The sequence below is a fragment of the Ostrinia furnacalis genome, unplaced genomic scaffold (genome assembly GCF_004193835.3).
Source record: "Ostrinia furnacalis isolate ACB-3 unplaced genomic scaffold, ASM419383v2 OfSCF3657, whole genome shotgun sequence".
Classification (NCBI taxonomy): Eukaryota; Metazoa; Arthropoda; class Insecta; order Lepidoptera; family Crambidae; genus Ostrinia; species Ostrinia furnacalis.
Genome location: NW_021133896.1, coordinates 679982 through 703326, shown reverse-complemented (window position 1 = coordinate 703326; position 23345 = coordinate 679982). Strand labels below are relative to the sequence as shown.

The 23345-nt window shown below is 43.2% G+C and overlaps 3 protein-coding genes across 6 annotated transcripts in view; all 3 read right to left on the bottom strand.

The window, feature by feature from the left end:
* Positions 1-114: 114 nt before the first annotated feature.
* On the bottom strand, positions 115-5115 carry Kpc2 (Kip1 ubiquitination-promoting complex subunit 2). The gene is made up of 4 exons (XM_028311941.1): positions 3845-5115; positions 2743-2870; positions 956-1062; positions 115-311 (listed from the first exon to the last, which is right to left on the bottom strand). Exons 1-4 carry the CDS (start codon positions 4993-4995, stop codon positions 192-194), a joined length of 1506 nt encoding a protein of 501 aa, XP_028167742.1. The 5' UTR covers positions 4996-5115; the 3' UTR covers positions 115-191.
* Positions 5116-5428: 313 nt separating this feature from the next.
* On the bottom strand, positions 5429-10916 carry LOC114358061 (uncharacterized). Its single transcript, XM_028311930.1, has 6 exons — positions 10731-10916; positions 9093-9248; positions 8169-8294; positions 7555-7718; positions 6213-6368; positions 5429-5588 (listed from the first exon to the last, which is right to left on the bottom strand). The coding sequence occupies exons 1-6, from the start codon at positions 10860-10862 to the stop codon at positions 5429-5431; spliced, it is 894 nt and encodes a 297-aa protein (XP_028167731.1). The 5' UTR covers positions 10863-10916.
* Positions 10917-11014: 98 nt separating this feature from the next.
* Klp64D (kinesin-like protein 64D) overlaps positions 11015-23345 on the bottom strand; it is a 37213-nt gene continuing 24882 nt past the window's right edge. The window contains exons 6-17 of one of the 4 annotated variants that reach the window (XR_003656352.1): positions 23189-23245; positions 22541-22738; positions 21623-21753; positions 19988-20040; positions 17487-17617; positions 16789-16865; positions 16040-16220; positions 15481-15717; positions 14453-14593; positions 13337-13503; positions 13181-13202; positions 11734-12542 (exon numbers count right to left, since the gene is read on the bottom strand). Coding sequence is in view for 3 of the 4 variants with exons in the window: in XM_028311936.1 (XP_028167737.1) it covers positions 13384-13503; positions 14453-14593; positions 15481-15717; positions 16040-16220; positions 16789-16865; positions 17487-17617; positions 19988-20040; positions 21623-21753; positions 22541-22738; positions 23189-23276 (1357 nt within the window). In the remaining variant the exon portion in view is untranslated. Of the gene's footprint in view, positions 12543-13180; positions 13203-13336; positions 13504-14452; positions 14594-15480; positions 15718-16039; positions 16221-16788; positions 16866-17486; positions 17618-19987; positions 20041-21622; positions 21754-22540; positions 22739-23188; positions 23277-23345 lie in introns of all 4 variants that reach the window. The other 3 variants (XM_028311934.1, XM_028311936.1, XM_028311935.1) reach the window with 3 other exon arrangements.

Here is a 23345-nt window from a genome sequence, read left to right as displayed (position 1 = left end):
CGCACTCATGAGTTTTGTGAACAAGTTTAATGCCAACAGAAAGTACCTATGTAGCCTATATACCTACTATTATTAAAAAAACTAACACAGTGCACTCATGAGTTTTGTGAACAAGTTTAATGCCAACCGAAAGTATGAAGCCTATACAATATACAAACGTTGGGTCTTTGTTGCATAAACGAGTGCAGTCCTTAGCGCTTGCTCTTTGTTCGGATGTCTCGCCTCGTACTGCATAGCTCCACTACTGGGTGAGAGTTGAGCGCCGAGCCCAGACTTGTGATAGAATCGAAAACAGGACTCGGGCGGATTATCTGCAACGATTTGATTCTAAATAAACATAAAATAGGTCGAATAATTTGAATAAATTGTGTTGAATTTAAATAAAACTACATCCGAGTCAGTAATTATTGTTTTAAACTTTTATGGTCACTAACATTAGAATCTTACTAATATACTAATACATATTATAAATGCGTAAGTTTGGATGTCTGGATGTTTGTTACTCTTTCACGCAAAAACTACTGAACATGAAACTTTACAGTATTATTGTTTATAACCCAGAATAACATAGGCAATAATTTATGACGACCTGTGACAAACTAAATTTCACGCGGATGAAGCCGCGGGCAAAAGCTAGTAATTAATAACGGGATTGCTACTATACTATTGCTATGGCACGGGAGGGGTGACTGCTGACCATATTTTAACAGAGCATAAAACTATAAAGGACGAAGCACACTTATCAACCTGGAAATGGTAACCGTATCAACTCGAGGCTGTGAGTATTTTTAGCATGAAACTCCGTACTGCAAGACTGTAACGCGCACTTATCCGCACCGTAACGTAAACGCCTCGCCTCACGGTTTACAGCGCGGTAAAAGGCGATGGAGATACGGCGTTGAACCCTTTCTGGGTTGATAAGTGTGTAATTACTTTTAGAGGGATTGAAACATACCCGCCCAAACACGACGCTGTGTAAGTCGAATTGCGGCAGCGGCTTGAACGTGATGTTGAAGATACCGCACATCTCGTCGTCGCGCGTCACCCGCATCGACAGGAGCCCTGTAAAAATACAGGGTGGAAACGATAAGTGATCTCACTCGATCGATATTTCTAAACTATACAAGATATCGAAAAATTGGTCACTGATCCTGAAAGTGCTTCACAAGCTAAAAAAACAAATGGTATCAATAAGTTACAAAAAACTAGATCTATCCGAAATTCAATTTTTCCAGCTGCTGCTACACGGGCGTTGTCGTTGCCGTTGCGGTGCGTCACCGCAGCGGCGTTTGCGTTTAAAGAAGAACGGTCACGCCCCATACAAAAAAAACCCAGACCCGACAGAAACGAGACATACCTCAGTTTTTTTGTAATGTCTTAATTAGTTAAATTATATATTTTTTATATTCGAAATCTATGTATAACACCAAAATATTACCCTTTGTTTTTGTTTAGGCGTTATACAAAAACTAATACAAAATGCTTATTTATCACCAAAATTGGTAAATGTATGTACCTAAATGTCTATTACAGCTGCTATGGAATGTATCTAGGTGACCTGGAGATACAACCGGATTATACAGGGTGGTTATACATATGGAACGATAAGTGATCTCACTCGATTATTTCTAAACTATACAAGATATCGAAAAACTAGTTACTGATTCTGAAAGTGCTTCACGAGCTCTTTCAAATGGTACCAATAATAGGGTATAGATTATGGAAGCTGGTAACATTGAATTTTTGGATTTTGTAACTTATTATTTTTTTCACCCTGTATAATCCGGCTGTATCTCCAGGTTACTTAGATACATTCCATAGCAGCTGTAATAGACATTTACGTACATACATTTACCAATTTTGGTGATAAATAGGCATTTTGTATTAGTTTTTGTATAACGCCTAAACAAAAACAAAGGGTAATATTTTGGTGTTATACATAGATTTCGAATATAAAAAATATATAATTTAACTAATTAAGACATGACAAAAAAACTGAGGTATGTCTCGTTTCTGTCGGGCCTGGGTCACAGATGACCGTTCTTCTTTTATCGATCAATCCCTAGGCAGAGCGAAAGAGAGACCCAGCAATAAGGTGGAACTAACCAGGCATAACCGTGCTTACTATGGGCCTCATAAGAAGGCTCAAGGTCACCCAAAGGGCGCCGGGGCGTGCTATTCTCGGAGTCTCCCTGCGTGATCGAATCAGAAATGAGGAGATCCGCAGGAGAACCAAAGTGACCGACATAGCCCGCAGAATTGCTAAAATCAAGTAGCAGTGGGCGGGGCACATAGCTCGTAGAGATGATAGCGGTTGGGGCAGAAAAGTTCTCGAGTGGCGACCACGGGCCGTATACGACCGTATACCTACACGTAGTGTGGGCAGGCTCCCCACTAGGTGGCCCGACGACCTGGTGAAGGTCGCGGAAGCTGGATGCGGGCAGCATAGTACCGGTCGTTGTGCAAATCCTTGGGGGAGGCCTTAGTTCAGCAGTGGACGTCCTATGGCTGAAATCGACTCAATCACCTGGAAAATGAAGCTGGGTGAAGTGGTTCTGAGGTGGTGAGATTGTGAAATGACACTAAAAATTTAACTTTCTTCACCCAGGTGATACCCAGATGAAAAAAAAAGTGGAATAATTGAGGTCATATACGCATCATGTGTTAAACCATGTTAAAATGTATGAAGTGTATGTGACTTTGTTGGTGTACCTTATAAATATATAAATAATCAGCTCTGACCAGGCATAGAATGCGGGAAGTGATAGTTCTCAGCGCCGATGGGCGCGCGCCGTCCGCGCTGCGCGTAGCACCCGAACCCGTTGTCGTAGATTACGTCGCCGCCGCTCCAGTACAGGCCTGGCACCTTTCTGGGCAGGGAAAAGGAAACCACGAAATTTATACAGGGTGTCCCAAAAATAATGGATAAAGGACGTAGCTTTATCAACCCGGAACTAGGGATCGGAACCGTATACCCTGTAAACTCTTGAAAAGGAGGCTGACAATCATCATCATCATCATTTCAGCCATAGGATGTCCACTGCTGAACATAGGCCCCCCCAATGCTTTCCATGTTGATCGATTGGTAGCGGCTTGCGTCCAGCGCTTCCCTGCTACCTTTACGATGTCGTCGGTCCACCTTGTAGGTGGACGTCCCACGCTGTTTTTCGGTACGCGGCCTCCATTCCAGAACCTTGCTGCCCCATCGGCCGTCAGTTCTGCGTACTATGTGCCCTGGCTGACAATAGTGACTGAATTTCTTGCGCTGCTTCTTCTCAGCACTGGCCCATTTATTGTCCCAAAGCAGTGGTAGGGTTAATACTGAGACGTGTAAATGTGCTTTTTAAAAGCCTATTTGCAAAAATAAATGAGTTTTACGAGTTTTTATGAGTATCAACTCGAGGCGGCTACTTTGTATTTTGTATGAAACTCCATACTGCAACGCACACTTATCCACACCGTACGTAAACTCCTCGCCCCGTGGTTGACAGCGCGGCGACGCGCGACGAAAGGGGATACAGTGTTGATCCACGGTAATACTATGGTCGATCCCTTTCCGGGTTGATAAGTGTGCTGTGACCTAATCCTGTAACTATCGATCGATAGATCTCACCATGGTCTCTCTAATATCAAATTGTGATTTTACTAAAAATATGAAATAGACGTGCTCAAAAAAGAGCCTGCTTTTGAGCACGTTTCACGTGATATTTTTATGTCAGTAAGGTATTTTTACAGAAATAAAATATGTAGCAGATTTGGTAAATCAAACATTTAATAAAAATAAACCATCTACAATTTCCACGTAATGTAAAGACGATCTTAGTTCCTCTGCCTCGAAGTGGACGGCATAGAGGCGCTGCGAGTCCGCTCGCGACGTTCCTCTGAAAACTGGTTCACTGCGAGGCAGTACTTCTCCGAATGGTACGTCCTAGATATCTGGGACAGTAACGGACTCCCATGAGGGGAATTCAGCCACAAACTCGCGCTCCCCGTTTGCCCAACCATAGCAATGAACGCAATCAACATCCTCGTGTTCAAAAGCCCTCTTTGAATCTGAGGCTGCTTCAGCAGAGTCTGGAGAATCAACCCATCGGGTAGACCGTTGATCAACTCGAAGATACTGGACCCACGCTCTCCTATTAGCCACGAGGCAGCAGCCGGGACGTTACACCCAGTCTGCCTTAACGCCTGATCCGCATCAGTCAAAGAGAATCCTAAATCTTTCAACGCGGTCACAGCGTCCGGGTTCGGAGGCTCTGCGATCTTCATTCGCCAAGCGCGGAACTTCTCCAAGAACCGCTGCAAATGCTCTGCTCGCTTGAACAACTCCTCGCCAGCACCTGTTTTCGTGGTGCTGGATCCCTCTTCGGACACGCTTTGAATGTCAGAAGGGTTGAAGCGAGCAGCTATCTCTTCTGGCGTTATAACCTGCACTAAATTCTGGCGAAGGCGTTGAGGTTCGTCTAAGGCTGCTGATAATTGAGCTAGCGTCATTTCGTAGTTCCTGCCTGCTGCGGCTAAGCGGGCTCCAGCTTCGATAAGCGAAATCAAGATCTTCCTCAGTTCGTACGATAACTCGTTGGTTGAGAGTAAGGACTGCAGGTTCGGCTGGCGGACCGTATTTTGAGGGGCGGGTAGCGACGCGGTGGCGGCAGCAATAGTGCCTTGTTGTGGTGCTCTTACCGCACCAAGATCCCAGAGAGTACCTGCTTCAGGTAACCGTCTTTCCACCAGCAGCAATTCTTCTTGCATCGTCACTTGTTCTTGGGCCAGCGTGAGGAAATCGTGTAACGTGCTCGTGTCAAACACTCGCACGATTTTGTAGCGGCTTGCACCAGTTTCCCCAGTGGGGTAGAAGTAGTCTATGGCCCTGTTCTTCACCTCCTCTATGAGGGTATCTTCGGAAAAATACGCCGTGAAGGTTTGTCCGTCAGGGCTGACCACTTTGACCAGCAACTCGTTAGGCCCATTTAAACCTGAGTCGGATACGAGCATTTTCGTCCTCTCCGTCGGAATGCACGAACTTTATGAAGAACAGGATCAAAAATAGGAATATACTAGTGAAAAAAAACGTTAGAAACCAAATAAGTTTGAACATAATCGAAAGCGGTCATATTGACGTGTGTCTTTTAGACGATGTCATATTTAAAAACTAATGTAACAGATCAATAGAAAAAGTTTCACATCGATAAACTTTTTTGTTTTAAACAGGTAGTTATAGGTCGCTCAATGAAAATTGAGGCAAACACGTACCTACTCACACTGACGATATACAGAAGTACAGAACACACACAAAACACTACATTAGAAATATAAATTATATTTTCCACAATATAATACACCTTACAAGGTGTCAGCGCGGCGAGCGTATACAGATACAAACAAATATTTGCTTGTGTTGATCGCCTCACCTATACGGCGACCTATACTAATATAATAGGTACCTGAAGAAGCAGGTGCCGACGTAGCCGTGCCCCAGCCCGTCTCCCGCCAGCAGCTCCAGGAACAGCCGGCAGGTGGCGGGGCACGCGTCCGCGAACAACTCCGCGCACAGCTCGCCGAGCACCGCGCAGTTGCGCACGCGCAGGCTCAAGTACTTAGACCGCGCTCAATGATTACTGGCGCTAAAGTCCGCTCGCCGAGCACGTAGAATTTCGATTTGACCCCAAGCTACCCATCCTTATCGCTCGCGCGTAATAATATTGCTTTCGCGACGGGCGGCCGCAGTGAGTGTAAGTAGCTTGAGGTCATTGGTCGAAATATGTGCTTGGCAACCGGACTTTATTTCGCGGATATTGACACTTGACAGTCTTTAAAGGATCAAAAACCACGCCCTCGATACAATCATGTTTCGGGATCAAGCGGCGCAGTACACAAGCAAGAAAACCAGTGAAGTATGTACCTATTTGGAAGTTTCTATCACATGTTTCTTTGCTCATGTGGCTCTATGTAAGCATTTTTGCTTACATTCTTACGACTCCTGAGTTTATGGTTAGCAACGTCGCTTTCACTATCACGCGGTGCAAAATCGGAAATTAGTACCTATTATGAGCCCCCGTTATTTTCTACACGAGAGACTTACAGCACTTCATTGAATAGCTGACGATAAATTACAAATAGGTCAATTTTGTGCTATACTGCACCGCGTGCGGGCTAATCTAACAGAAGCACACACAAAATATCAAACAGCTTGGTATAAAGTCCTGCTTTACCTGAAGAAGCAGGTGCCGACGTAGCCGTGCCCCAGCCCGTCTCCCGCCAGCAGCTGCAGGAACAGCCGGCAGGTGGCGGGGCACGCGTCCGCGAACAACTCCGCGCACAGCTCGCCGAGCACCGCGCAGTTGCGCACGCGCAGGCTCAAGTATACCCTGAAGATGTAGGTATAACTAGATATATAAAAACCTCAGTGTCTTAAAACGAAACTCTATAAATCAGTAAGAATAAGAATAAATTTATTATTACTCAATAAAACTTAGCCTAGATATACATTTGAATTCACTTACTTAAATTAACAGTGTGTGATACCAGTAAAGATACGGCTGTAAAAATCTGCAATCAGTGTGTGTTACCACTAGTGATGATATTATATGGCTCGGAAACGTGGAAACGTGGCCTATAGTGTCAAAAATTGAGCTCCATTTTTGCACAGCGTGCTAGGGAAAAGGCTCGGTGTTTCTTTACGAGATCGAATCAGAAATGAGGAGATCCGTAAACGAACTAAAGTCGCTGACATCTGAAGTCATAGCACATAGTAGGTACTTAAAACTGACGGCCGATGGGGCAGCAAGGTTCTGGAGCGGAGGCCACGGCGGCCACAAGATGCACTGACGACTTCATAAAGGTAGAAAGGCGCTGGATGCAGGACGCTGTCTGCGATGTGGAAATCATTGGAGGAGGCCTATGTTCAGCAGTGGACGTCCTGTGTAAAGTATAAAAACATTCATTATCTCGGGCGGCTCACGCCAGGCGGCGCTACGAATGCCCCGTCTTCTATCAACTCGCGCGGGTGCGGCGGGAACAACACGAACTTTGCTTGTGCTCGCCGGATGATCTCCCGCCGGGTTCCCGCCCATTCGCCACCGCTATTGGCGCCACTGGCAAGTGACAGTGACCTTACCTACAGTGGCGCAAACTGCAGGTAAGCGCTAAACCGATAGCTAAGGTTACTGTAATGGCTAGTAGCGAAGAGAGTAGCGCTACCTGTGATCGCTGAAGCGGTAGGAGAACGCGATTTGCAGTCACCAGAATGGTGCCATTAAGGGTCATGTATGTCGCCAGTAGAGCCTACTATAAAACAATCATACCTCGGGCGCCTCACGCCAGGCGGCGCCACGAACGCCTCATCTTCTATCAACTCGCGCGGATGCGGCGGGAACAATACGAACTTTGCTTATGCTCGCCGGATGATCTCCCGCCCATTCGCCGCCGCTCTGTTGGCGCCATGACAAGTGACAGTAACCTTACTCTACAGTAGCGCCAACTGGCACACTGGCTGTCATTTGCTAGTGGCGAAGACAGTGGTGTCAACTGTAAAGTATAAAAAGCCCTCAGTACCTCGGGCGCCTCACGCCAGGCGGCGCCCCGAACGCCTCGTCTTCTATCAACTCGCGCGGGTGCGGCGGGAACAACACGAACTTGGCTTGTGCGCGCCGGATGATCTCCCGCCGGGTTCCCGACCATTCGCGCGCCAGCGCTGCGGCTGTTTGTAACCGGGGTGGCTGTAAAGAAATAGGTAGTCTGTATATTCAAATTCGGTTCTTTTTTCATATTGTCACGAGCTTAACGCCACAGCCACAAACGCTAGAAGCGGCTACAAAATGTAGCTGACGTGCAACAGCCACTTGTCGCCAGGTTGCCACTTGTGGTCTTTTACACCCATGCTCACTGAGGTGTATGGTGCATGCAGGTTTACTGAGTTAAGAGAGATGGTGCGCGAGTGGCGTGTGACGGCGTTTTTTTGTGGCCGGAGCGGGCCACAAGAAGCAAGCAGCGGCGTTTGTGGTTGTAGCCATGGCCGTGGACCCTAATAGGTCCATGGGTCAAACTCTACACTACTACTGTTTAGCTAGGTTAAACTAAGGTCCAACAGTTCTCAAACACCCTCCTTTACATGGTCACCCTGTATAATTTTCATGCCTGTTAACTATAACGATTTGTTCGATACGCACAGTGTTGACGATTCGCTTGTAGAGCTCTCTGTTCTTCACCTCGAGGCGCTTGTAAAAGTCAGCGCGATTCCGGTAGTACTGCAGCGAGCCGGCTGGGCGCGTCTTCCAACGGCTGTCCACTCTACCCTGCAAGAAATATTTAAACTATTATTTATCATCATTATCATCAGTCATTCATTAGTCTCCACTGCAGGAGCACGACACGATCCTCTCTTATTTACCAGAAGCGAATGGAAGGAATTATTTATTTATTTACTATCATTTTGATCTATTTCAATCATATGACAGTTAAACTTTCCAATGACAGTTTAACTTTCCCCCGGGAGAAACTTGACCTTCACTGATTGGTTTTTTATTGACAGTTAAGCTGTAGATCCCGGCTACACTGGAGTTGCAGCGATGGGTACGAGAGGTGAATAGTCCCGTTAGAGGTAAGGCCATCTGCTTCAGACCCTGAGGTCTTAGGCTTCGATTCGATAAGAGTGAACTGAGCAGTGCCACCTACTCGCAAATCAGGATGCCCCCTGCAACGGGACCCCACTCAGCATTTGCCGTAGCCTACGGTGAAGAATGGCCACGACACTGGTTTTCAGTGTACCTCATGCCGAGTGACTTAAGCTCCTATGTCCCCTAGATGGGGCAGAACGTCCACAACAGTCCTCCATCGTGTTCGGTCTTGAGCTTCGCGCTTGATCTCGCTCCAGGACTTGCCGATTTTCTTCGCCTCGTCTGCTACAGTGCGCCGCCAAGTTTGCTTGGGGCGACCACGTTTGCGTTTTCCTTGGGGGTTCCAATCCAGAGCCTGCTAAGGGATGTGATCGGGGTCCCTTCGGAGAGTGTGGCCAATCCAGTTCCACTTGCGGCGCTTGATCTGCTGGTCGACTATTATAAAAATAAATATAATGCTGCATAAAATTTACTCACCCGTTCAAAATGTGCGCGTTTGATAGCAGTGAGCAGCACCATATTCTGGTTGTAGATGGCGAGCGTGCGGCGCGTCCATTCCGGCAGATGGCGCCCCAAGCGAGCCGGGTCGAAGCGCGGAGGGGCCGTGTCCACGAACGATGGCACGTGTGCGTACTGGGATAAGGGTCACTTTAGAGTGGCAGTATTTTTTGATTGGTACAAAAACTTTAATCGGTGACTGTACTCGCAAAATAAACCTCAAAAACAATGGGTCAAAAAAGCTGTAAAAAGCAATTTTTTTGGATTTGCCCTGTTTTTGGTGATTTTTTTGTAGGTTTAAATTAAAAATGTATGTATGAGTAATTTGATCAATAATTATACTGCCCCCAATAGTTGAAAGGGCGCACTACACCAAATCAAAACGGACATAAAAAAGTTTCAAATTATTTAATTGGGCAATTCTTAACTGTCCTTGAGTTTATAGTCCAGTCATTTCGTCCGAAAAAAAGGCAAATAAAAGAAAATGAATTTGCGCTTCTAATTTTTTAATATGTTAGAGGGGATACCTAGAAAAGCTTAACTTGAGATTGTCGACCAAGCTTTCCTAGGAGCTTTCGCCGCCATCTTGGAAAACGCTTAAAATTTGTTTTTCGGCAATAACTCGGCTATCCGATGAGATTCGAAAATTTTTGTAGGACACTTTTTGTAGCTTTCTTTGTGCTCTACAATAACGCCCGAACCATTTTTAGCGTATCATGCATCGTTATCGAGATATCGATCGATAAAGTCAAAAATTTTGGACACAATTTTTGTTTTTTTCTTTTTTTTTCTTTGGGTCTTAATAAATATGAAAAATTCCGAAATAATTAAATAATTAATTAAAAAGTAAAAAGTAAAATTTAATTACTTTTAATTACTTTTTAATTACTTTTTTTTAAGTAACGGCAAAGCATTTGTATTAGTTGGTTCTTGTTTTGATCCCTTGTGAGAAACTTCTCCTGGCTAACTTTTGGAGTAGTTGTCTCATCGAATGTGAACTCCGGCGATTGGTTTTTTCTCGAACGTCGTACTCTTTCCGAAGTTTTCGTTCCAGCGAGTGTCATATCAGTCGGATAACCGTCGAATATGATTGCAACCTTTCCTTCGAAGTTATGTTGTACGTATCTGACGTTAATTATTTAATTATTCCGAAATAATTTGTGTCCAAAATTTTTGACTTTATCGATCGATATCTCGATAACGATGCATGATACGCTAAAAATGGTTCGGGCGTTATTGTAGAGCACAAAGAAAGCTACAAAAAGTGTCTTACAAAAATTTTCGAGTCTCATCGGATAGCCGAGTTATTGCCGAAAAACAAATTTTACCCCTTTTTTCAACATGGCGGCGAAAGCTCCTAGGAAAGCTTGGTCGACAATCTCAAGTTAAGCTTTTCTAGGTATCCCCTACAACATATTAAAAAATTAGAAGCGCAAATTCATTTTCTTTTTTGAATGTACGTAATGACTGGACTATTAACTCATATCCGAAAAAAGTGTTAGATGCGTCTAGGCGCCTTTTCAAATATCGGGGGCAGAATAGGCATGTTAAGAGATTCTTAGACATTGGGTCTGGGAAGAAGTAAAATGATTATTTAGGATGTAAAATATAACTTACTTTGTATGGTCGTTTTGTCTTCTTCTTTTCAACGCACTCCTCCAGCTCTGGTGGAGGTGAAATATACTTATTCTTATAATATATAGCTTTTGGGGAGTGCGCTTTCTTTAATATGGCATCCGTTAGAGTCATTTTCACTATTTATTTTTGTAAATAAAGTAAAAAATGCACCAAAATTTGAGTCTCAATTGTTAGTGACTAGACGTTTGAATCAAAATCTATATGGTTTATATTTATTGTTCATTTATGAATATCTAGTGAACAAATTCGTAATGAAACAAGTATATCGTAAAAAACTTTTATTTAAATAAAATTGCACTACAAAAACATAAATAAGTGCCATACATATCACAATATTGTGCACAATATTCCGTAATACTGACAATACAAAAGCTTGGGCTTAAACTAAAACCATACTACCAGATCATTTTTTGTATTAAAAACTTATTAGCTTAAGCAATATTGGAAACGTGTCACACAATATTGGAAAGCAATATTGACGTTTTTATTTATTACTTTCTTCGCTGACCATATAAATAAGTAGATGCAGAAATACTGCATGTACGAATCCACACACCACATCTGACGATACATTTTTGTTACAATATCACTTTCATTACTACTATACAGGGTGAAATTTAAATCATTGGCATCTGTCCTTTTAATATAAAGACTCTACTCATGATACATAGCTGTTTCCCCTAATATCATTAGTAGAGTCTTATTTTAAAAGGATGCAGAAGATAAAATTTCACCCTGTATAAGTCCTCACTCACAGTGTTTACTTTGATGTACCGTCATCTGTAGTATCTGACCTACCTCTAGCATGAACAAATTTCGTCTTCGAATCGTTTGCGTATTCGATAAAATTCGATACTCAATCTTCGAATTAAACGATAACGTGACAATTTTGATTCTCAAAATAAGTTTCGTGCAACCATATCTCATACTAAGTTCACTTTATAACACGTTCACAAGGGCGCTATTGTAGTTTTCTTACTAAATCTTTTGATGGCGATTCGAGTACGCAAACGATTTGAACTCGAAAGTTTTTCGTGCTAGCCGTACTGTACTAGCTCTGGTAGTATGACCTCAGTCATATATCACTGGAATGTGACTAGCATAAGTGTTAACATAAATAATTATAATTTCAATACAAAATTTGCTAATCTGCTTTAAACACAAAATAAAAACAAAATATAAATTTAACACGATCGTTTCTTTATGAGCGTAATATTATAAAAATACTAAGGCAGTCCGCTGTCTTGAAAATAAAAAAAAGCAACGTGAACTAGCCAAGTGACACTTATTGATCGAATCGACAAAAAATTCGTTCACGGAGCGATGTAACTCTATACAAAAAAGGCCTTTCGACCATCTTTCGACATTAAAACTGTCACATTTTGCCACTTGTCTAGGGGGGCTGATTTGACTTGTCATGGGCATTAAGCTCTTATTTTTTCTTTTCTCAGCTGAATATCACAAAATTTGTTACCGAATATTGTCAATATAGCATAACACTATATTGCCAACATTTTTTTTTGAGCGGACGGCCCTTTGAATGTTAATATTTTAGTATTTTTTTTTTAATTTCCAACACCCAAGTATTTTTTATTTTATTTTAAAATAAATCAAAATTTTGTTATTTGGTTACTACTAGCAGACTCTACTGGCAAGGGCTACATAAAAATAACCTCTCGGTTGTGAGATCTAGGGTTACATTAGAGTAAATATTTGGTTAAATTATACTAATGTCTTGAATTTTCGAAATTACTGCAGCGGTGGTGAGGTCCCAGACTGCATACTTTGGAGCTGAAAAAGAAAGATAAAGTTACTTAGTATTGGAAACTACAGATTATACAGGGTGATGATAAAAGATATCGGTCGGTATTTGAGCTTAACATATCGACTAAGCTTACCAAGGAATTTTCACCTTGATAACAAAATGCTAAGGGTCACAGTTCATTGGCGCGTGGCGCCTGCGCAGCGTGGCAGTGTTCAAACACAAAATATAAGAGAAGGTAAACTCCATACTAAGCGTGCTCGAGCTACGCACACATAGACACCGCTCACGTACGCGTTATATAAACCCCGGTCCGTGAGCACGTAGAATTTTGTCCAATGACCCCTAGCTACCCATCTTTATCGCTCGCGCGTGATTATATTGCTGTCGCGACTGTGCGACAGGCACCCGCAGTAAGTGTGCGAGCGCGATAGCAACATAATTACGCGCGAGCGATAATGATGGGTAGCTTGGGGTCATTGGACAAAATTCTACGTGCTCACGGACCAGACTATAGACTGTCGGACGAATGCGAGCGCGACTGACGTTCGCTTGAGTCGCGCCGCTCACGCGTTTGTGAAATTAATTTGTTTGTGCCAAAATGAGTGAACAACAAAAAGACGTATTAGGCGTAGGTATGCAAAGCAAAGTACATACATGAGTTTACCTTCTGTTATATTTTGTGGTTCAAAATGTGGGTCATAATATCTACTCACCAAGGGATCTTCAACCTTACAATAAGACGCCAAGGCCCAAAGTTCACTGGCGCTGGCGCAGCGTAGCGTTGTTTGACAGCAGTCTATAGTTTTTTATTTATATCTACTCACCAAGGGATCTTCGACCTTATATCAAGACGCCAAGGCCCAAAGTTCACTGACGCTGGCGCAGCGTGGCAGTGTGTGGGCGTGGCACGGACGTGTGAGGACGCGCGGGGCGGTTGTTGACGTGCGCGTACGACAGGTAGCGGTCCGACAGGTCTGGGGGCTCCATCTGCGGGTAGATGAAGGGAAATGATTCTTTAGCAAGGCTCACTCAAGAGCAGGGTGAGCAGGATGTCGAGATTGCCGCGTGAGCCCGTTCGCCCAGTGTGGAAGCACCATTAGATAAAAAAAATCGTGTAAAATAACACGAAGACACTAAGACCGCTCTTTTCGAATCTAGAAGGGAGTTATTCTTCGGTTCTAGAGGGAGCTGTATAAGGCCGCAAAAATGGCGTTCCAGAATGGAATTACTTTATTGTTCGGATCTAGAAGTAAGTTACCTTATACTTAAGTTCTAGAAGGGAGTAACCTCTTTCATTTGAAGTGCTGAGCTTTGACTGAAGGCAGAGCTCGTTAAGCGTCCTTTGCTTCAGTTCTTAAGTTTCTTGTGCGCCTGCTTGGTCGCACAAGAAAGGTTGGCTTGGTTTAGAAGAGAGTTACCTCATTCTTCGGTTCTAGAAGTGAGGTACCTCTTTCAGCTGCAAGTCTTTTGGCAGTCCGAGATCGTTGAGCGTCTTTTGTTCCAGTTTCGCTACGTCGTAATTAGATCGGTACGTAAGTGAGCGTCCTTTGCTACGGTGTGTTCCATGGACAAACGCGTTAAGACACTCACGTATTTGACGGCGGCGATTGGTGAAAAATGCAGCTTTCTGGAAAGGATCTACCTCTTTCTTCCTAAGGTGTCTTATGGGTCGATAATGTCAAGTTAAGTGTCACTCCAAGCTGACGGCCGATGGGGCAGCAAGGTTCTGGAATGGAGGCCGCGTACCGGAAAACGCAGCGTGGGACGTCCACCGACAAGGTGGACCGACGACGTCGTAAAGGTAGCAGGGAAGCGCTAGACGTAGGCCGCTACCAATCAATCAACATGGAAACAGCATGGCATTGGGGGAGGCCTATGTTCAGCAGTGGACGTCCTGTGGCTGAAATGATGATGATGATGATGAAGTGTGACTCACGTATTTGACGGCGGCGGCGGCGGCGGCGGCGGCGGGCGGCGGCAGGTGCGGCGTGGTCATGTTGTTGCCGGTGTAGGCCACGCACTTCACCTGCCACTCGCCCAGCTGCTCGTTCCAGTGCACGTACTGGTCGATCAACGCCTGGGAACACGTGGAAAAGTTATCAGATAAACCATTGATTCCCTAAGGCCCAGAACACACGGTGAAACGCAACTGCAACGAAACTGCAACTTCTAGTTACTTTTGATTTGCATCTAAGTTTCTGCCATAGTGTCCGTTGAGAGACCACACATGACGCGACCAGTTTGAAACTTGCAGTTGCGTTTCACCGTGTGTTCTGGGCCTAAGTGGTCCAGGTGGTCGCCCAGGGGTTTACGGGAGACTCAAAGAGGGTTTACGTATTGGTGTGACAAAAAAAATGGGGGTTCACAATTCGGTAACGGGGATACATGAAAATTTATCTGGTTTCGATAGTGAAGAGCTAAAATGTTAGCTTGACTTCACTTATCAATGTAGGCAGATAATATTTTAAGAAGCTCAGCGACTTGATTATAATGTATGTTTGAACAAATACAACACTAGAAAATAAGTATATTATTTTTGCTCTGCTTTGGCCAAGTTTAGGAGTTGCACCGCGCGATGTCCAATCGTCCATGTATGTTTGATGTTGAATAAATATTTTTTCTTTCTTTCTTATGCTATTTACCTGATATTCCTTAGGGATGTACGAGTCCAATACAAGATCGGCGAGTTGTATCTCTCTCTTCAGCGCTCTAACGCTATCCAGTATGCCCTCCATCTCTCTCTATTGGTCAGCCAATTCAGCCTTAATGGCCGAGTTAATGTTCTTATGGTATTTACCTGATATTCCTTAGGGATGTACGAGTCCAATACAAGATCGGCGAGTTGTATCTCTCTCTTCAGTGCTCTAACGCTATCTAATATTCCCTTCATCTCTCTCTGCTGTTCTCTCTGTTGGTCAGCTAATTCAGCCTTAATGGCCGAGTTAATGTTCTTATGCTATTTACCTGATATTCCTTAGGGATGTACGAGTCCAATACAAGATCGGCGAGTTGTATCTCTCTCTTCAGCGCTCGGACGCTATCTAATATTCCCTCCATCTCTCTCTGCTGTTCTCTCTGTTGGTCAGCCAATTCTGCCTTGGCCGAGTTGAGCAGTTGCACGGCGCGTTTCAATTTTCGGGTTTTGGCAGCGTTTTCTTCTTGGAGGCTGGAGTATCGCTCTTCTAAGTCGAGCCTTTCAGCCTGTTAGATAGATAAAACACTTTACTTTAATAAAAAATAAAAAACACAATTTTGGCAAATTAGATACGAAAAGATAAAAAATTTAACTTCCTAATTCCTAGAAGACAAATACCTCTCCCTCGTCTGCAATAGAAGTCAGTTACCTCTTTCTTCTGCAATAGAAGTCAATTACCTCTTTTTTCTGCAAGTCCTTCTGCAGCCTGAGCTCGTTGAGGGTTCGTTGCTCGAGTTCATAAGCAGCTTGTTCTAGAAGACGGCGCTGTGCGTCCGCTTTGTCCAGAAGATTCTAGAAGGGAGTGACCTCTTTCTTGAAGTCAGTTACCTCTTTCTTCTGCAAGTCCTTCTGCAGTCGCAGCTCGTTGAGCGTCCGTTGCTCGAGTTCATAAGCAGCTTGTTCTAGAAGACGGCGCTGTGCGTCCGCCTTGTCCAGGAGATTCTCTCCGCCTACCAGCACCTTGGATTCAAGGCGCTGTAGCTTCTCTTTCAGCTCTTCCTGCTGTTTCCTGGAAGGATTAAGAGGTACAGGTGAGCAATTGGATATACAGGGAGGAAAACAAGTGATCTTTTTCTTATAGTACTATGTTATGATCGAAAGTGCGGGCATCTGCTAATACAGGTATATCTAAATTTAAAAGTAGACTGCACCTGTAAATGTATCATTAAAGAAACTAGCGGCCGCCCGCGACATTGTACGGGTGGACCCCATTTTACACCCTTAGGGGTTGAATTTTGCAAAATCCCATCTTAGTGAGCACCTACGTCCTAAAAGGAACCCCCCTGCCAAATTTGAGACTCCTAGCACTTGTAGTTTCTGAGATTTTATGATATGTAAGTGAGTGATTCAGTGATCTTTCGCTTTTATAGATATAGATAAAGATATTTTGATTTGACCTCACTCAATTATTCCTAAACTATACAAGATATCGGAAAACTATTTACTGATCCTGAAAGTGCTTCACGAGCTCTATGAAAGGGTATCTTTAATACGTTATAATAAGCTGGATCTATACGAAAATTTAATGTTTTTGAGTAAATAAGGTTCACTATTGTTAATGTGTCGACTACACGTACTTAGTTCTCTGGAGCTCTGCTTTCTTTTCTTCCAGAACTTTCCTGGCTTGGTGTGCCTTCTCTCGGTTCAGTTTTTCCTGAAAACAAATAAATGACTAAAATTAATGTATTACTACATGATTCGTTTACGGATCTCCTCATTTCTGATTCGATCTCGTAAAGAAACACCGAGCATAGCCCTTTTCCATAGCACTCTGTGCAACTTTGAGCTTATAATTTATAAGGCCTATAGAGAGAAGCCACGTTTATCATCACGTATATCAATCACTGTTGAGTGGAAGCCACCGGTGGACTGATGACGTGGCAGGATGGCACTGAATGCAGGCCACTACGCCACTACCAACCGGTCGTTATGGAAATTAATGTTGGAGGCTTTTGTCCAGCAGTGGACGTCATTTGGCTGAAACGAACGAACCCTAAGATGGGGACATTGAAATTGTGGTATTCCAAGGATCGGCCACAATAAGGAAGCTAAGATGTTAGTGCTTCCTTCCGAGCGGGCGTTGTGCTCGGGGACAAAGGTCCAATTTACACCATCTTGGTTTTCCTATATATGCTGGGCAGGGTAAAAAACTCCGATACCGCGATGCAGGATTGTACGCGCGGCGGTGTATGCCTTAATGAAGCCGTAACAGCGCCATCTGTTGGTACACTAGTAAACTAGTTTGTAGTGGCGCCACCACAAAATGACGGCTCACCTTCTCTTCTCTCCTCATCTTGCGGCGCATTTTCTTTTCCTCAGGGTCGAGGGAATCCATCTCGGGCTCCGTGAGCGTGTCGTCGGATAGTTCTTCTTCTGTTATTTCTTCTTCTTCTTCTTCCTCCACGTCTAAGAAGAAAGAGAGGAAGAATATTGTACAGTCATCGTCAAATACACTTGCGAGCAAAAGTATGGAATCACTTACATTAAGTTGTTTCCACGCGATCTTGTGTACTAACCAATTTGTTAGTAACAAAAAAAGTAGCACCATTTTAAAGATTAAACTTTTAACTTTAAATTGATACCAAATTCATTTAAATCACACCAGTATTTAAAAAGATATCCCGGCTGATGTGAAGAAGTAAGGAAAAAGACATGTATCAACTGTTTGATACGTCGCGAGTTGCGGCCTATTTACCCCCCATAAAAGCAAGTGTTTTCGGATTTTTGCTTTCACACGTTGATCCATACACATCTCCGCTTCTTTTGACACTTTACCTGGGATTCTACACCTTCAGAAGCAGCACAAATCGTTGCACTATTGCAAGAAGGGCTCAGCCAGCGGGCTGTCGCACGTCAGCTCCACATAAGCCAGTCCTGGGTTTCGAAAGTTTGAAGACGCTTTCGGGATACCGGTGGCTTTATCCTGAGACCAAGTTCTGAACATTGCCGGTGCACATCGCAGAGGGAAAACCGTTTTTTCATGTCAACTTCTCTACGAAATCGTCATTTGACTGGTATCGACGTCCAGCAAGAGCTCAGAAATGTTCGTAGGATAGCTGTTAGCGAGTGGACAGTTCGTCTAAGATATGAGCAATAAAATTTGACTCCAAAAAGGCCTGCCACAGGCTGGAAACTGACGGCAGGTCACCGACAAGCACGCTTTCAATTAGGTCGCACTCGGAAAGCGAGTAATGGAGGCGAGTTTTGTTCTCCGATGAATGCAGACTGTTTTTGCAGTGCAGCAGTCGAAGAGGTCGGGTCTATAGACGGCCTGGGGAGCGATTTGTGCAGTGCTGGTTCGCTAAAACATTGGCTTATGGGGGTGGCTTGCTCGATTTCGGTGTAGGAGCAAATTGAAAGCGTGCTTATCAGTGACCTGCCGTCAGTTTTAAGCCTGTGGCAGGCCTTTTTGGAGTCAAATTATATTGTTTATATCTTAGACAAACTGTCCACTTGCTAACAGCTATCCTACGAACATTTCTGAGCTCTTGCTGGACGTCGATACCAGTCAAATGACGATTTCGTAGAGAAGTTGACATGAAAAAACGGTTTTCCCTCTGCGATGTGCACCGGCAATGTTCAGAACTTGGTCTCAGGATAAAGCCACCGGTATCCCGAAAGCGTCTTCAAACTTTCGAAACCCAGGACTGGCTTATGTGGAGCTGACGTGCGACAGCCCGCTGGCTGAGCCCTTCTTGCAATAGTGCAACGATTTGTGCTGCTTCTGAAGGTGTAGAATCCCAGGTAAAGTGTCAAAAGAATCGAAAATGTGTATGGATCAACGTGTGAAAGCAAAAATCCGAAAACACTTGCTTTTATGGGGGGTAAATAGGCCGCAACTCGCGACGTATCAAACAGTTGTACATGTCTTTTTCGTTACTTCTTCACATCAGCCGGGATATCTTTTTAAATACTGGTGTGATTTAAATGAATTTGGTATCAATTTAAAGTTAAAAGTTTAATCTTTAAAATGGTGCTACTTTTTTTGTAACTAACAAATTCGTTAGTACACAAGATCGCGTGGAAACAACTTCATGTAAGTGATTCCATACTTTTGCTCGCGAGTGTAGTTATGACACCTAAAGTAGCCAAAAATCTCGCAACACGTCTTTGTTACAATTGGAATAAGTGTTATCAACTTTTTGGCTACTTTGGGTGTCACGAACTATACTCAGCATCAAATAAATCGCACCTTCCGCGACGCGAACTTTAAAGATTTTCTTCTGACACACTCATGGTGCCCTAAAAATATTGGTGTTATTTGAAAGCCCAATAAATAAACTTAAAGAAAAACACATAATTTTTTTTATAAACAATTAACAGGTACCATAAATGTGACTTGAAAAAAGGCCTCACTTTGGGGCTCACCTCTGGGATCAATTTTTGTGGTAATAAAACCAAATAATGATCTTACGTGTCCTTTTTAACAGATGGATAGCGATTAATCCCAATTTAACAGATTTATAGCCATAAAAGTTGGCTCAAGCGTAATTACGTATTTTTTTAAGAAGTGACTGGGTCTTTCTAAAACACATTTTTGGGGTAAACTAAAAACCTTTCCTTTAATGAAATGAAGTTTAGAACTAGGCTTTCAAATGGAACCAATGTTGGTGGGAAGTGGGGATGCATACGTTTGAGAAGTGCTTGTTGCGGGAGGTGCGATTTATTTGATGCCTAGTGTATTTGACGCTAACTGAACGAAATGAAATCCTTAATTATAATTTTATGTTTTCTTTAATTAATAAAATTATTTGTTATACTTTATTAAGTACTTACCATTTGCACTCTCTTCAAGTTGCTTCTTGAGCTGATCGATTTCTTGCTGGAATCTGTTGAAAAGTAAATAATATAGTTTTTAAGCAAAACATTTTACAAGATAAATGATGTACAAAAAGAAAAATATAAATTGTATGAGCATGTGTGCGTTTTCCGGTACGCGGCCTCCATTCCAGAACTTTTCTGCCCCATCGGCCGTCAGTGTCGGCAGCGTGGGACGTCCACCTACAAGGTGGACCGACGACATCGTAAAGGTAGCAGGGAAGCGCTGGGCGCAGGCCGCTACCAATCGATCAACATGGAAAGCATTGGGGGAGGCCTATGTTCAGCAGTGGACGTCCTATGGCTGAAATGATGATGATGATGATGATGATGATGATGATGAGCATGTGTGAGTGTGGACAGTTATAGATCTAGTGCTAACTCAGTCCGTGCCTGAGATAAGGGAGCGGCACGGGAGAAGTGACATTGACAATATTGACATAATCATATTTGAAGTGTTGCTGACGTTTGATGTCTCAAAAACACCCTCCCATGCCGCTCCCATAGATTCCGTGGAGGGTAGTTGAACGGGAAGCATGGTCGATCTGTTTTAATGGTTTCAATTTATTATTTAATGGACTTTAGTGTACAAATTTGGTGTTATTTTGTGTTCTAAAGTGCAGTGAAGTGATAAATTATAAAAAACATTGAAATACTTCGAATTTGAGCGCGCATCGAGTGTCGAGTGGGTTGTCGTATGAACAACCCGCTTTGGACCCGGTGGCGTCTCGAAACCTGCTTACGGGCATACTTAACTCCACGGAATCCATGAAAAATCAATAGAACTGAAACACCCACGTTCTATTGATAACTATGTCAATATTTTTCACTCGACATTGGCAGAAATAAACCTCCCAGAGAGGTTTGGTTGCCACAAATAAAATAAAAAAATGCCGCTCCCATACCTCAGGACTGACTGAGTTGAGTTAAGCTGTAGACTAGAGATGGGTTATACTAGGTAAATTTGATACTAGGTGCACCTATTCCAAGTATTTATTAATACTTGATCCAAATACCTGTTCCACCTAGTACGTAGTAATTTACCATACTTGACGCGACTAGTGCGGACTAATCCACGTATTATGACTTTAAAATACAATTTTCTTTGAAAAGATACAACCGTAGTATTAATAATGCAATTTGAAATTGAATAATAATGTTTTTGCTGGCTGTTGATTTATTGATATCCTCCCTTCATACTTCAACAGGCTATTCCTATCTCACACCTGCCTGCGCTCAAATTTGTTTGTCAGACAGAGACGGAGTGAATCTCTACGTTCGCACATAAGCTTAGCGAGAAATACGCGGTGTGCGTAATACACGACTACGGATTATGCAATAATAACCTCTATTACTTTGATGGTAGGGTCGGAAATCGTGTAATTTAAAAAATACTAGGTGGACGACTACGGATTATGCAATAATAACCTCTATTACTTTGATGGTAGGGTCGGAAATCGTGTAATTTAAAAAATACTAGGTGGATCAAGTATTTTAAAAATTGGAATAGGTGCCACTTAGTACTGTAAAATACCTAGTGTGTGGATCTGTTCTAGTAAATACGTCTCATCTCTACTGTAGACCTATACTTACCTGGTGAGCAGTGCATCTCCCGGCTCGCTGTTAACATGCGTCTTGTTCTCAATATTCTTCGCTCGGTTCGCGTATCTTAATGTACTGATGGTCTCCACGTAGTTGCATTCCGCTGGGCCGATGGTGGCTATCTGTTGATATAATAACGATAATCAACCCTATGGTGCAAGAATAAGGTATGTTCCGGCTTAGCATGACAGTCTTGGAGTTGCTGTTGCCCTCAGAAAACAAGACTAGGGATAACGCTAAAATCAACCCTAATTGTGCAAGAATAGGGCATGTTCCAGCTTATCATTACAGTCTTGGAGTTGCTGTTGCCCTCAGCAATCAAAACTAGGGAGTCTTGCTACAGTCGGATCAACTGAAATTGAACTTTAATCTATAAAAACTTAGGTGCGTTTCAGCTTACTAAAACTATCTCCAAGTGAGTCTTGAAGCAGTCGAGTTAGCTTCAAGTGCTTTTAGCGATAATGGGCAACTGAAAACGAGCCTTAAGATATACATAATTAAGGTATGTTTTAGCTTATCATGACAGTCTCGGAGTTGCGTCAAGAGCAAGACAAAGGAGTTTTGCAGCGGTCGGATCAGCTTCGAGTTCCTAGACGGAATGTTAGCCAACTGAAAGTGTACCTTAATCTAAATATAATTAAGGTACACTTCAGCTTAACACAACAATCTTGGAGTGGAATGGCGTCTTGCAGCAGTCGGGTCAGCTTCGAGTGTTTATAGAAGATGTTGGTCAACTAAAAAGAAGCCTTAATTAATACAAAATTAAGGTATGTTTCAGCCTACTTGGAGTGGAACAGTCTGGGATGGGAATGGCGTCTTGCAGTAGTCAGGTCAGCTTCGAGTGGTTATAGAAGATAATGGAAGACAATGGCCTTAAATGTATTAGCTATAAGGTATGTTTCAGCTTACCATAACAGTCTTGGAGTTGCCTCCAAGCGAGTCTTGCAGCAGTCGAGTCAGCTTCGAGTTCCTGTACGGGATGTGTGTGGATTTTCCGTCCACTAGAGCGGAGATGACGTTGCCTAGCACTGACAGCGACTGGTTGATTTTGGTGGCTTCTTTCAGGCGAGTGCCGGTGGCTTGCGTCTTGCTTTGGCGCTCGGAGCCCTGGAAAAAACATAAAAAAATTATATCTTTTCCGTGTATGCACGGTTAATTTCACTAGCTATTACCTAATTATAGCTGTGCCTGCGACTTCGTACGCGTGAAAATAGTTTGAATGATATTTCCCGTTTCTGCAACATTTTTCTTTACTGCTCCGCCCCTATTGGCTGTAGATGTTATATAGCCTGAAGCCTTCCTCGATAAATGGGCTATCCAACACAAAACGAATATTTCATATCGGACCAGTAGTTCCTGAGATTAGCGCCTTCAAACAAACTAACTCTTCAGCTTTATAATATTGGTATACCTACTCGTAGAAGTATAGGACCGTATAACAAAAAAAATAAGACCCTTATTCCTTAACAGCTCCAATGCCAAGACAATTTGACACGTATCCTACTTACTGTCACGATAAAATAACCCAGTTCGGTGGTAACGCTAACTGAATCTTACCGCCAAGTCAACAAGGTGCAGTTTCCCCATCTTGACGTGGACTTTCCCGTCGTTTCCCTTCTTGCTGGACTCCACGGTGATGGAGAATATAGCGTGCGATCTTGAGCTCTCAATGTTCAAGCTACTAGCGATTATGAGTCGTATAACCCAATAAATA

Coding starts and splice junctions, on each gene's coding strand:
- Kpc2 (XM_028311941.1), bottom strand. CDS start 4,995: ATGCTCGTATCCGACTCAGGTTTAAATGGGCCTAACGAGTTGCTGGTC. Junction 1,063..2,742: donor CTTCCCGCATTCTATGCCTG/GTCAGAGCTGAT, acceptor GTATTTTTACAG/GGCTCCTGTCGATGCGGGTG. Junction 312..955: donor ACAGCGTCGTGTTTGGGCGG/GTATGTTTCAAT, acceptor AAATCGTTGCAG/ATAATCCGCCCGAGTCCTGT.
- LOC114358061 (XM_028311930.1), bottom strand. CDS start 10,862: ATGACTCTAACGGATGCCATATTAAAGAAAGCGCACTCCCCAAAAGCT. Junction 8,295..9,092: donor AACGCGCACATTTTGAACGG/GTGAGTAAATTT, acceptor TATTTCTTGCAG/GGTAGAGTGGACAGCCGTTG. Junction 5,589..6,212: donor GTCGGCACCTGCTTCTTCAG/GTAAAGCAGGAC, acceptor TAAGTACTTGAG/CCTGCGCGTGCGCAACTGCG.